This window comes from Bidens hawaiensis, unplaced genomic scaffold, assembly GCF_021521415.1.
Source record: "Bidens hawaiensis isolate Kalapana, Puna unplaced genomic scaffold, B.hawaiensis_p1.1 tig00009361_1, whole genome shotgun sequence".
In the NCBI taxonomy this organism is placed as follows: Eukaryota; Viridiplantae; Streptophyta; class Magnoliopsida; order Asterales; family Asteraceae; genus Bidens; species Bidens hawaiensis.
This window is the reverse complement of record NW_027491690.1, coordinates 551,884-565,229: the sequence shown is the minus strand read 5'-3', so window position 1 is coordinate 565,229 and position 13,346 is coordinate 551,884. Positions and strand designations below refer to the sequence as shown.

Genomic DNA, 13,346 nt, shown 5'->3' with positions numbered 1-13,346 from the left:
AATTTAGAAGTCTTGATTTGCTGGCTTGGTGGAGAGGTAAGGAGGATGAGTTTCCGATCCTCGCCGCCATGGCCAAAGATTTACTAACGGTCCAAGCTTCCACGGTAGCTTCGGAGTCTGCTTTTTCTGTTTCTGGCAGGGTTATATCGATTAGGAGGACTCGACTCACTCCACCAGCTGTAGAGATGTCGATTTGCTACAAGGATTACTTGGACTCTTTAGACAGGGCACAACATCAACGCTCACTCGAGGGGGAAATGGACTATGAGGCGGCCTTGTATGAAGACGAGGTCAATCAAGGACACACTCAACCAATGACCGATGAAGAAGCCGCGTACGACGATTACCTAAGGAATAGCTCGGGATCGGGTAGCGAAGAAAATGAGTAACAAACATCAACTTGTTAATGTAATCGTGTCTAAGCATTCTTTAATGTTTGTATTTTTGAGTTACGAATATGCGATAACGATTTAATGTTTGTATTTTTAATGTAAAAGCTATAAATGAAAGTTATGTGTTTTTAATCTTCCAAGCAAAGAATGCTAACAACGAAACCCTAAACCCTAAAGCAAAAAAAAAAAAAAAAAAAAAAAAAAAAAAAAAAAAAACCGGTTAACCGGTTAGACCGGTTTTTAAAAACCGGTTATAAAAAAACCGGTTTAATAACCGGTTCTAACCGGTTTCTAAACCGGTCCAAACCGGTTTGGCCGGTTTGAGTTTTCAGCAATAATAACCGGTTAATAACCGGTCCGGTTATTAACCGAACCGGTTTTTTTCTGGATAAAAAAAACCGGTCCGGTTAAAAACCGAACCGGTTTTTTCAAAAAAACCGATTTGTGCACCTCTATTCCTTCATTCTCATTATCTTCTTCATTACCAAACCAACCAACGACCAAACTGAAAATGTGAATAAAAATCCAGTGAAGTAAAAAATGGCGGCAACGATGATAATATCCTTCCTTACTACAACTACAAAAACCCCAATTCCTTCATTCTCATTATCTTCTTCATCATCTCCCTCTTTCAATCAATTGATAATCAGCAGCAGGAGAATCGATCAATTTCCACTGCGAAGTACCCCGACAGACAACAACAACCGCGTACTCTCATCGTCAAATATCTCACAAGACCAAGAGTTTGGTTCGTTGGATTCAGCTTCTGATGTTGTTAGAAGGTTCTACCAAGGAATAAACTCCCGCAACCTCTCCACGGTCGTTGATCTCATTGCCCACGACTGCGTTTATGAGGACCTTGTTTTCCCACAACCCGTTGTCGCTCGCAAGGTATATTTCATCTTTCAGTTTTGCAATGGATTTGGTTTTTTATAGCAAATTGATTGATATCATTTAGGCCTCAAATATCTTATAACATTATTAACCCCAAAAATTTCTATACCTAGCACGGGTTCACATAGTACGGCCCGAATGATGTCAAATCACGTCTGCACACAATACGGGCGTATGATAGGACGAGAAATGGCCATACAGACTGTATGACTTTGTCAGCATCGGTCACTTATGTCCGTCAAGCGGGTCGTATGGTTTGGCAAACACCACCTTAAACAACTCATATGCCCATTTATGAGAATTTTTTTGCGTGTCATGCGGCCATATAAACATATGGCAAGTATGGTTGTGTATGGATAGTGAGTCATTGGTGTATCTTTAGCCAAAGCCTAAATATGACAAACATATGTATCTTAATGAAGCAAGCAGTACCATTCATTAGGGGTGTAAACGAACAGAGCCCGAACTCGACTAGGCTCGAGCTTTGCTCTGTTTGATCTCTTTTTCTAAAGCTCGAGATTAACTCTTGAGTCATTTTTCCAAGATCGAGCTCGGCTCGTTTATTATTTATCAATTAATTTGTATACACTTTTAATTATTTTTATATGCTTTTTAGTTGTAGTTTTTATATATGACGTAATATAAATATTATTCAGTTATTTTTTATGCATAATAAATATTATTATATGAATATATTTAATACATTAAATAAAAATTACATACAATAGGCTCGTTTAGGTTTGCGAGCCAGGTTGAGCTTGATAAGTGAAGTTTAGGCTCGAGCTCATTTAATAAGCAATCTCATTTTATGGCTCGGGCTCGTTTAAACTCAGCTTGATTCAAGTTTTTAACGTGCCAATCTAGAGTAGCTCACAAGCTGGCTTGGCTCGTTTACACCACTGAGTACCATGTTGTTTCTTCAGAAGCCACACCCTAATGTAAAATGGCATTATATCTTTTTAAGTACACATAATGGAGTTTTCTTGTTTGGGATGTTGCAGTCTATACTGGAATTTTTTGAAAAATTCATATATACAATCAGCCAAGATCTACAGTTTGTTATTGATGATATATCTGGTGAAGATACATCAGCTGTTGGAGTCACGTGGCACTTAGGTATATTCATTCTTCCTGTAAAAGGTGTTTTGTTTGAATTTGACGGTTTAAATTACTGCAGAATGGAAAGGAAAACCATTTCCGTTTAGCAAAGGATGCAGTTTTTATCGGTTAAAAGTGGTGGATGGGCGTCGCCAAATAATGTACGTGCAAGTGTATTATTGCATGCTTTAATCGACAAGTTTTTTAATGTTTCTTGTACAAAAGATACTAAATTTTGGTTGTTGGATATGTTTATGAGCTGATGCCGTTTTTGTCTTTTTGAAATCAGTTACGGTAGAGACATCGTGGAGCCTGCAGTGAAGCCCGGAGACTTTGCATTGGTTTGTATTTTGTAATAATATATATTCATAAAGTTATATATGTTTATTTCATATCATGTGAAAACTTTTTAATAAGGATAAAAACATTTTTTTATTGACCCTTACAACTAATTAACTGTGGTAGTGCTATAGATAAATCAGTGATGCTATATCGACACCAGGTGACGTCATCATACGGGGTCGTATGACAAGGCGAAAAATGGTATACGGGCCCGTATGACTTTTTGAGGTTCACGCTACTTCACTTCTGTGTCAGAATACAAAATCAGATATGCCAAAAGATAGGGCGAAAAAGGTCATGAGGCCGTATGACTTTGGCACGAGTAATATCGTTGTCAGTCAGACACATCATACGGGCCATAAATGACCATTTTCGCGTTGTCAATTTGTCATGCAGCCCTATGAAACGTCAATGGTGCCTAAATAGCATGTAGTGGTGTTTGTTTAGCTCTATCCATTATTTACTATCAAAATAATAATCCTCTTTTATGAATAAACTTTAGGCGAGTTTTCGATTAAGTTTTACCCTTTTTACTTGTTCTTGATTTTTACTTTTTCTTGATTTGTGTCACTCTATGTGGTCATATTTTGACGTTAAGTTAATAATATGCATATCGTGCAGGTTGCCATTAGAGGTGTGACATGGCTGCTACAACAGTTTCCACAGCTAGCAGAGCGCTTCTAAGTTTCTACTGCTCGTGGCATACATGTAATTAAATTGGTAGTGAAAATTATGAATTGTTGATAAATGATATCACAAACGAACCACTTAAATAAATAAATTTTTGTTTGAATGTATGTGTTGTTCATTATATTATAGGGTAAACAAGTATAAAAGAAGTCGAGGTAAAAACATTAGACAATAGACTAATATGAAAGGCATCGATTTTAAAAATAAACAGATAAATAAGTTAAGGTAGCCTATGGTTTCTTATTACTAGCAAACATTGCTATCTTTCTTTTCTTTTTCTTTTTTTTAACCCTAATTAAACACCTATTTTATTTTTACCTCCTTTATTATTAGAAACCAATAATCTTTAAGAGTTGATCATTGTTGGCTAATAATGAAGATAAAATAGGCCAACCGAGCATTCGGGTATTAAAGAAACGATATCATATTGTTGCCCAAACGACACCTATACTACAAAAGAATAAAACAAAAAATTATATATATTTGCATGATATTACCTAATATGATATTAGTGGACTTGGGCAAATCTATTTGCCAAGATCGGTACAATGATGTCCAACTTTCGATCGTGCAACTAAACGCCGATGAAAAACCAGCTATTTTAATGAAGATATGATAACAGGACGAATGTTAAATCTTCAAACGGATTTGATAAAACATCTATGGTTGAATCGCGAGTCCAATGACGACGACTACTATAATTATTATAATTCTTTTTAGTATTTTGCCTTAATTTATTTAATAATAAATAATTATATATAAATTAAATTCGGAGATAATTAAAATTTACATCCTTCATTTGTGTCCTAATGGTAGGAAATTTTGGTTCTTCAGTAGAGATTCAAGTTTGATTCTCACTGGTGTCAATTTGGATGGATATTAGCAATGAATGATTTGAGTTAGGCTTTGTGAGGTTGTCGGTTTGGTTCCCGAGCTCACCCAGGTTTTCATCCCATCGTGTGTTACGTTAGAGACTGTCAAGTGGCAGCAGATGGTATAGTTTCCCGGGGAACACCTAAGCCAAACTATGAAGTCAGCTGACCTAGATAAAACAAAAGGAAAATTACCTAAATAACCATTTTGAAGAGAGAGAAACACAAAAATAGCCCGTAAGATTTCGTTTTCCAAAAATAGCCCTCGAAATCCAACTTTCATGTGACATTGGGATTTTCCCCGTCAGTTTTCGTGGACCAATCAAAATCTGCCATATGTCTAGCATTCTCACCTACCACACAAGTTTTCATCCCAAATCCGTCTTAAACGTTACTTTTCACATCAAATCTAACCTGATGAAAACCAACTTTAGCGTGATATTTCAAGCTGGTTCCGTCTCCAACGTTAGTTTTCAATATATATATATATATATTTGAGTTTTTTTGAAATTCATCTACAAAGATGAATTTAAAATGCATTTCAACTCCGGAGACAAATTTTGATTACAAGTCAACTGCCAAGATGAATTTCATTGGAATTTAAACTTATTTTATCATCTTCTCTTACTTTCTCACAATCTTACCAAAAACCATGTTTATGTTCTCCCACTTTTGATGGATGGTTTGTCTCTAGTTGATAAGGGACTTGATGATGATTCATTAAATTTGGGATAAACATATGTAGGGTTAGGTAAAGGCGAAAAATTTAGATTGATAACAAAGAATTCAAATTTTTTTAACTTTTACATGTTTTCTGGTAGGATTCCGGCGAGCTTGTTGCCGGAAAGTGTAACATCTTTAAGATTCGTTAATAAACAAACCCACTTGAGATTTCACCAGAAACATTACTTCCGGTGATCACCAACCGAATGGTATCACTCTCACAACCACCACCATTCGGTTTCGAGCATGGATTTAAGGGTGGTGAGAGAAGCGTAAGTGGTGGTGTCATGTGTGAGGTCTTGGTGGTGGTGGGTGGTTGTGGTGGGTGATCATGATGGGGTTTCATCATCGCCGTCCATCCAGACGGTGGTGGTGGTGGTGGTGTCCGGTAACATTAGGTGGTGGAGGAAATGGTGGAAGTTGGATGAAGAAGATGATGAAGATGATTGTAGATGAAATTCATTTGAAATTCACTTTGGAGATGAATTTCAAAAAAACTCAAAAATCATCTTTTTTGAAAACTCACGTTGGAGACAGAAACAACTTGAAACATCACGTTAAAGTTAGTTTTCATCAGGTTAGATTTGATGTGAAAAGTAAAGTTTAAGAGGGATTTGGGATGAAAACTTGCGTGGTAGGTGAGAATGTTTGACACATGGCAAATTTTGATTGGTCCACGAAACTCATGGGGAAAATCCCAATATCACGTGAAAGTTGGATTTCGAGGGCTATTTTTGAAAGACGAAATCTCACGGGCTATTTGTGTGCTTCTTTTTCTTCAAAGGGGCTATTTAAGTAATTTTCCCTAAAACAAAATAGTATGGGCAAGAGTAGGATAATTGGAGAGGGACGACTGACGACATGACTTAAAAAAAACAAAAACATAAAAAAACAGTTTTAAAAAAAAACATAGTGGAGTGTAGTCCTCCAACCCCTCTCTTTCAGTAATTCAAAAAAAGGTTGGAAATAGTTGTGCTGTTGCCTCCTTGGATCGGCGTTTATTGCCGGAATTGTTCAACGGCAAGCTTCCATCCACCTCGTCGTCACCGCCCAGTCACTTCCATTTGATAATAGGGTTAGTGTGTTTGCCCTAATTTATTCAATTGATACTACATACATACATACATTGATGAATAATCTCTCTCTGTTACGGTTTAATTGATTAGTTAATAATAATAATAATAATCTCTGTGTGTGTGTGTCTGTTGTTATATGCAGGTAGGCATAAAATGGTTTGTAAAAGGAGGAAACACACTCTCAGAAAACCACCAAATCCCAACATTTTCCAAAACCTAATCTCAGCCCTTGAATCTCAACCGGTACGTACGCTTTTCTTATTCTCTACTTATAACATCATTACTAATTCCTATGCGTGTTCGTTTGTTAAGAAAATGAATGTGTTCGTGTTCGTTCGGTAACAGTATAAGCGAGCAATGTGTTGGGCCTAACAGGTTATTAAAGGTGATTAAATTGTAATGGGCCTAAAAAGTTTAAAAATATATTAACGAGTGTAAGCGAACGAACTTGAACAAACGTAAACTAACAATGTAAAACACGAATGCTAACAAAAGTTTACGATCATAATTGCTTGAACGAGGTTTGTGTTTATGATCGTTCTATTTAACTAAACTGACAAAAACTTGTGGTCATGTTCATTCGTTTATCATTTATCAAATATCTACACATAAACTTACTTCCCGCCAAACTTTTCGCTGAACGTTCGGTTCGGTTCGATTCATTTACAGACCTAACACTATTATGAAACTGATTCCATCTTAACTTTCTATTTCTTTTATAACATTTGGTTCGTTTTCAGGATACCAGGACTCACCTTTTGAAAAATGTGTATTATTTACTCGTTAAGTTATCTTCAAAGAAACCAATTTGTACAAGTAAAGGATCTTAGTGTAACAGATTTGTCATTGAAACTACCGAAGGTGAAGTTAACGTGAGTTTAAGAGACGTATACACACTCTCGCGCACGCTTTTTAAAAATCTTAAAAATCAGTTGAAGCAGTTGCACTCTTCAAAACATGATGTCACTGCCACTCGTACTCTTGAATTGGAAGAATTGAATCTGTTGTTAAGATGTTGTATGGTAACATTGACATGCCATGTGCCACAAGAACATCTTTTGGAAAGTGGAAGATTTCTTCTTTTATTGTTCAAAATGCTGAGTTTACTTCAAGTAGCGGGTTTTAAGAAGTCGGGTTCCTGTCAATGTATGTGTAGTGGTGAAATAACCTCTGATTACTCTGCGGAGGTGGCATCGTTATCGTCTTTAGAGCTCTTTGACACCTGCCTTCCTTCTATCACAACATTACTTGAGGTAATTTAGATTAGGGGTGTAAACGAACAGAGCCTGGGCACAAGCTCGTCTAGGCTCCATCTCGGTTCGGATGGTTTATTGTTTATTAATTAATTTATGCATTTTAGTTGTTTTTGGATATACTCTAGTTATAATTTTAAATACAACATAATATTTATTGTTTACTTATTATTATCATAAATTTTTATAATAATAAAATATATAATAAATAAACTAGATAAAAGTTTTATACATAATAGGCTCGTTTAGGGTCACGCGCTAGCTTTTGCTTGATAAGTGAAGCTTGGGCTTGGGCTCGACTTGTTTTTCATTTATTAGTTAATTTATGTACATTTATATACACTTTTATAGACATTTAAAGTTTAATTATGATTTTTATATATAACATAATATGCATTATTTTGTTATTTCTATCACAAGCTTATAGGGCTGTAAACGAACCGAACGAACACGAACAAGGCCTTGTTCGTGTTTATTCGTTAAGGAAATAATGTGTTCACGAACACTTACCGAACGAGATTTTATGTTCGTGTTCGTTCATTAAGGAAATTAATGTGTTCATGAACGATTCACGAACACAAACGAACACAAATAAAATCGGCAGAGCCTAGAGATTAAGAACGATGTATTCATCAATGTGAATAATGAAAGCATGTAAACGAATTGAACGAACACGAACAAGGGCATATTCGTGTTCGTTCATTTAACTTTAAAGGAACACGAACACTTAATCGAACAAATATTTATGTTCATGTTCGTTTATTTAAAAAATGAAGATATGTGTTCGTTTCTAAATTAAAATATAACTGAACAAAGATAAATGAACATATATGAACACACACAAACATAAATGAAACACTTAAATGAACACAAATTAACAATTATAAAACTTTTAAGTATATGACTCATCCAAATAATATTTAATTATTTTTTATTAACACATAAACAAACACAAATAACCCGACAGAAACGAACATAAACGAACGCTCATGAACATAAATGAACGAACAGAACATGTGTTCATGTTCGTTCGTTTATTAAATAAACGAACTTCCCGTCGAACAATTCACGAACAGTTCACCAAACTTTCGGTTCGTTTACAGGCCTACAAGCTTATATATAATAATAATAGTTACTATAAAAGTATATATTAAGTATAATAAATAAAAGTTATATAAGAAAATGCTCGTTTAAGCTCGGTTGATTTGAGCTGTTAGCAAGCAGATATCGAGTAGCTCACAAATGACTTGGCTCGTTTAAATCCCTATTTCAGCTTTATATATTTTTAATCATGAAAATCGGAATATATGATGATAATTTATGTACAAATTTAAACAGGTGATCATGGATGAGCTTTTGGTACAGGGTCAGTTAAGAAAGTATCTGCAAATAATTGACTCCTATTCTCCTACAAACGAATGTTTATTTAACGTTAATGCCGATAGCGTTGACTTTGGATTAATAATGGACATCATATGCTCTCATTTTTCACTCTCAATCTCCGATGACATGGCGCTTAACGAATTTCTCAACCGGTTTACGTGGGCCCGTTCCAGTAATACCAAACCATCTTCACTCGGAATCATTTCCGCCAAAACATTGCTTCAAAACCCAATTTTCCTTTCTTCACCCAAATTATTGCAAGCTCGTATCGTATCGTTGGTTGCCGATGTCATCACTTTTGGCACAGAACATGAAACTTACACGCCAGATTGTTACCTCTCGGTATTTGAAAGCTCAGTTATACTCTACACACAACACATGTCCGTTTTGAAAACCGAGAGCAGTACAACCGATGATAGGGGTAACTTGATCGATAAAAGTCAGCACCCGTCGTTTGAATCGTGTATCAATCCAGACAAATTTGAGAAACTCTGTCAAATGATAACAAAATTGAATGATTCATGGAACTCAAATATGAGGGTGAAGCTTTTTGAGATAAAATCCGACCTTATATCCTCCTCGATGGATTACATACAACAGAATATATGCAACGTTGATGTTAAATATCAAGATATTATTTCATCCTTCTTAAAACACATGATATTAAAAGCTGCTGATGTTGTTAATGACATCGAACTCCCTCTTGGTTGTGAAGCTAGACTTCAAGATATAAGTCTTCTAGCATCATTGTTAATGCTAATGAGTAACTCACTCATTCAAGCTACAAAGGGGATGTCATCACGCAACAAGCATGATGCCATCACGAGAATCATAACTTGTTTCAAGGAGTTTAGTATTCGTCTTCCTATTCAAAAATCAATCCATGGCTTGTTGGAACAGAATCTGATAAGTTGTAACGAATCAAAACTGATGTTTTTGCATTTTCTTGGGTTGTTATCGTTGAGTTTTGATAGTGGGGTCGGGTTTTTGGTGAAGAGTTGTCTTTCGGTTATAATGGGTTTGTGTAATCTGATTGCTTTTGAAGAGGGTAATGTGGATGTTTTGAGGTTGTTAGTTGAAGGTGAGTGTGAATCGTTATTATCTGAAGGGTCGGTTACTGTTTATAAAGAGGTGAGTCTTTTGTTTGTTTTGTGTGTTTATTTTTTTAACGGATTTTTAATATTATTCTAATTTTGTTAACGAATGGTGTAGAGTTTTGTGGGCAAATATCGTAGTGTTGGAGTGGCTGCGAAGTTTCAGAAGACGAGGGCATCATATTTGAGGTAACAAACAATCAAACATACCGTATGATTTCATTCAATAGAGCGATGGGTGTAAATAGCCGAGCCCGAGCTCACCTAAGTTCGAGCTCAAGCTTGGCTAGGTTCAAACTTTATTTCAAATGCTCGAGCTTGGCTCATGAGTAGTTTTTTCAAGATCGAGCTCGGATTGGGCTCAGATCTTTATAGGGGTGTTCATTGGTTTGGATATCGGTTTATTTGGTTTTAATTTTTTCTTTTTGGCCCTGACCGAAACCGAACCAATCCGAATTAGAAATGTGTCTAACCACATTAAAATTATTCAATCAATCATACCCAGTGAAGTCCCACCAACAGCAAAGCTATAGGTACGGTCTGGGGAGGGTGGGATGTAGGCACACCGTACCTCTATCCAAAGGGATAAAGAGGTGGCTTCCAGAGAGACCCTCAGCTCTAAAATACATATGTATGAAGCAATACAAAGGAAATCAAAGTTAAACGGTAATATAATAATAATAATATATTGAAATAATATACTATTATGGTGTGTGACCTAAATAAGGTAAATAGAAGCCCTAAGGTATTCTTTTCTCCCTAAAAATCCTTAACTCTAATTCTACTTCTCCACGAATTCCTATCCTCAACCATGTCCTCAGAGAGGTTTAGGTCTATCAAATCATGCTTAATCCTCTCATCCCACGTCAATTTAGGCACTAAAATAGTTGGTTACCTTAAACAAGAGTTTGACCTTTTTTTACATATCTTTGACTTGACACTTGTTTTGTTACCTAGAAATGCTTGTGGTGCGAAGGAAGATATGACATCATCATCAAGAGAAACTTGTAATGGGGAGGTGTACCTGAAGACCCGAAATGTGTGTGGTGATGTCGATGATCTAGTCGACTTTATAGAGTGCCAAAATGACAAGGACTATGCGGATTGGTTAAAAGGTCGTGATAAGTTTCGAGGGTGGAAATCAGAAAAACGGGTTAAACAGAGGCAGGAGAAGAGGAAGCAAGCATGGAGGAGATCCATGATAGGGAAAACATAGATCATCAGATATTGGTTAGTAGGTATTATATGTAAAACTGTGAAAGTAATGTTGCCTGTTTTGTTAACATGGCTGGCTAGCTTAATTGTAGAGGTAAAGTCAAATATTATTCTTGGGGATGGGTAGATGGTTTTTGTTTGTTCATGAGTGACATTAATGAGCAAAGGACTATTAACGTGTGAAGTGTACCAAGGTACGTGGGAGATGCATAATTTCTTATGTGCTATAGTTACGCAACTAGACACGATAACAAATAATTGCGCACCGTACACAAGTAATTACGCATAATAATTGCACAACATAAATAATATACTACTGAAGAGGTAAAACCTGGAGTGATTTATAAATGATTAGATTCATTGATTTGATCTTTTGTAGTTTACAAGTATTTGGTCTGAAGCTCCCAAAGTTATTCACCAGATTACACCATGCATATATATATATGTCATAATATAGATACATGCCCAATAAGTTAATTACTTCCCTTTGGCAAGGAGGCCAATGGTGTAGGACACATGAACACCAAGTGCAACAATCACTAGAACACTCACACCCACATTCACTAGCGCCTTTCTATCCTCATCCACCTTATTATTATTCTTGGCTACTCCTGTGTTACTCGTTGCGGGTTTTAACGGCTTTTGTTTGATTGGCGTGGATGAAGAAGCTGGTTTTAACGGTTCTTGTTTGGTTTTAACGGTTTATTTGTTGTGGGTTTTAACGGTTCTTGTTTGGCCGGTAATATTTCTTCCTGCTTTGTTCTTCTAAAGGGCTGTTCATTTATTTTAGGTGGAAGTTGGGCATTGATGGTGTCCGTTGACCGTGGTAATGGTGATGGTGGTGGTGGTGGCGGTGGTGGAGGTGGAGGAGGTGGTGGTGGTGGAGGTGGAGGTGGTGGTGGTGGTGGAGGCGGTGGTGGAGGAGGTGGTGGTGGTGGCGGCGGCGGCGGCGGCGGTGGTGGTGGTAGGGTGCTGATCTTCCTAGGCATTGTAATTGTTAGTATGCCACCATCAAGTTTTGCACGAATACGGTTCATTTCACAGTTTTCAGGAACTCGATAATCTTCTTGAAACCGACTCCATTTGTTTTCTGCAATCAAACGCTCCCCGCGAACTCTAAGGGTATTCAAATCCTCAGTTGACACCTTAAGGTATTCTTTTTGGAAACCTTCAAAGATTATAATTTAGTTCAACATCATTCACACAAATGGGTTTGTTTCTTTGTACATGGCTAACAATTTTCTATTTCTTCTATGTTTCAATATAAGTTTTATTATAAACCGAGTTTTATTCAGTGTAACGTGTTTTTAATATTACGAGTCCAAAAGTATGTTATTTAAATAAAACTCGATTTCTAATAAAATATTATAGCAGAACATACAAAAAAAAAAAAAATGTATGTCTAGATTTTTAAAAGCCATTAGGTATTCCATGTTATTAAAGAAAAACTAAGATTAAATATGAAAATAAACTGAATTTTTTTTTAAATAAAATTGACAAATTTACCAGGAATATATAAAAGAAGAGTGTCATAACCATCTTCTTGTCTCCATTCAGACATGGGTTTAAAGTCTTCATAAACTCGACCGGTGATCAACTGTGGCGGACGGCTTGGATTAACCCTACCACCCCTTCCTCTCATTGCCATTATTGTTGTAAATCAAATTGTTGGTTTGAGTTTAATGGTTTTTTTTTTACAAAAGGAAAATGGGTTGTGTATATTATACGTGTCAACATGCATGCATGTGTATATATATATATGGTGTTAGTTGGCATATGAAAGATATTTTGTTGGTTAGGGTTTGAAGAGGTAGGTCCCAGCAGAGCCCAGTTGGACCCGCAAGACTCACCTTCAACAGGGACACCTTAAACAGGGACGTCTGCGCAGTTGGACCCGCAAGACTCACCTCGAAGAGGGACGTCTGCGCAGTTGAACTCGCAAGACTCCTTAAAAGAGACGTCTGCGCAAAGACCAACTGGATCCGCAGGACCAGCCATGCTCAGAGACGCGACGTCCTTACGCGCAGTACGCAAGCTGCTCCCGCAGGAAACGCCTCCCAATGGTCGACGTACTCCGCCTGTTCCCGCAGCTACGGATACTAGCCATCAGGGAAGGCTACCCGCACAGCAAGGCTACACGCACAAGGCACTAACTCTCAAATAATTCAGTAATGTCACCTGAAGAGGAAATGAGCAAGCCGGGAATACTCCCGCCCAAATGAGCCAGTCCGTACATTACTGGAGGATCTTTTGTACTGTACCTGCCAAGGTATGGACAAAAGATCTGACCAAAGCTGCGACAGCTCACTGTGAT

At 36.8% G+C, this 13,346-nt stretch overlaps 2 protein-coding genes and 1 pseudogene across 3 annotated transcripts; 2 read left to right on the top strand and 1 right to left on the bottom strand.

The window, feature by feature from the left end:
- The first annotated feature begins 932 nt into the window (after nucleotides 1-932).
- On the top strand, nucleotides 933-3,513 carry LOC143532135 (uncharacterized). The gene is made up of 5 exons (XM_077027267.1): nucleotides 933-1,283; nucleotides 2,288-2,402; nucleotides 2,464-2,545; nucleotides 2,674-2,725; nucleotides 3,348-3,513. Exons 1-5 carry the CDS (start codon nucleotides 933-935, stop codon nucleotides 3,408-3,410), a joined length of 663 nt encoding a protein of 220 aa, XP_076883382.1. The 3' UTR covers nucleotides 3,411-3,513.
- Nucleotides 3,514-6,227: 2,714 nt separating this feature from the next.
- Nucleotides 6,228-11,180, top strand: LOC143532131 (uncharacterized). Its single transcript, XM_077027262.1, has 5 exons — nucleotides 6,228-6,330; nucleotides 6,828-7,340; nucleotides 8,679-9,854; nucleotides 9,936-10,006; nucleotides 10,775-11,180. Exons 2-5 carry the CDS (start codon nucleotides 7,107-7,109, stop codon nucleotides 11,031-11,033), a joined length of 1,740 nt encoding a protein of 579 aa, XP_076883377.1. The 5' UTR covers nucleotides 6,228-6,330; nucleotides 6,828-7,106; the 3' UTR covers nucleotides 11,034-11,180.
- Nucleotides 11,181-11,508: 328 nt separating this feature from the next.
- Nucleotides 11,509-12,714, bottom strand: LOC143532130 (uncharacterized; annotated as a pseudogene). Its single transcript, XR_013135126.1, has 2 exons — nucleotides 12,539-12,714; nucleotides 11,509-12,200 (listed from the first exon to the last, which is right to left on the bottom strand). The product of XR_013135126.1 is annotated as an uncharacterized LOC143532130 (transcript).
- Between the last annotated feature and the right edge of the window lie 632 nt (nucleotides 12,715-13,346).

Bases quoted from the DNA above. Each gene is read 5' to 3' on its own strand.
- LOC143532135 (XM_077027267.1), top strand. From the start codon at position 933: ATGGCGGCAACGATGATAATATCCTTCCTTACTACAACTACAAAAACC. The intron at 1,284-2,287 runs GTATATTTCATC...GGGATGTTGCAG, and splicing joins AACCCGTTGTCGCTCGCAAG to TCTATACTGGAATTTTTTGA. The intron at 2,403-2,463 runs GTATATTCATTC...AAATTACTGCAG, and splicing joins TGGAGTCACGTGGCACTTAG to AATGGAAAGGAAAACCATTT.
- LOC143532131 (XM_077027262.1), top strand. From the start codon at position 7,107: ATGGTAACATTGACATGCCATGTGCCACAAGAACATCTTTTGGAAAGT. The intron at 9,855-9,935 runs GTGAGTCTTTTG...CGAATGGTGTAG, and splicing joins CGGTTACTGTTTATAAAGAG to AGTTTTGTGGGCAAATATCG. The intron at 10,007-10,774 runs GTAACAAACAAT...TTTGTTACCTAG, and splicing joins ACGAGGGCATCATATTTGAG to AAATGCTTGTGGTGCGAAGG.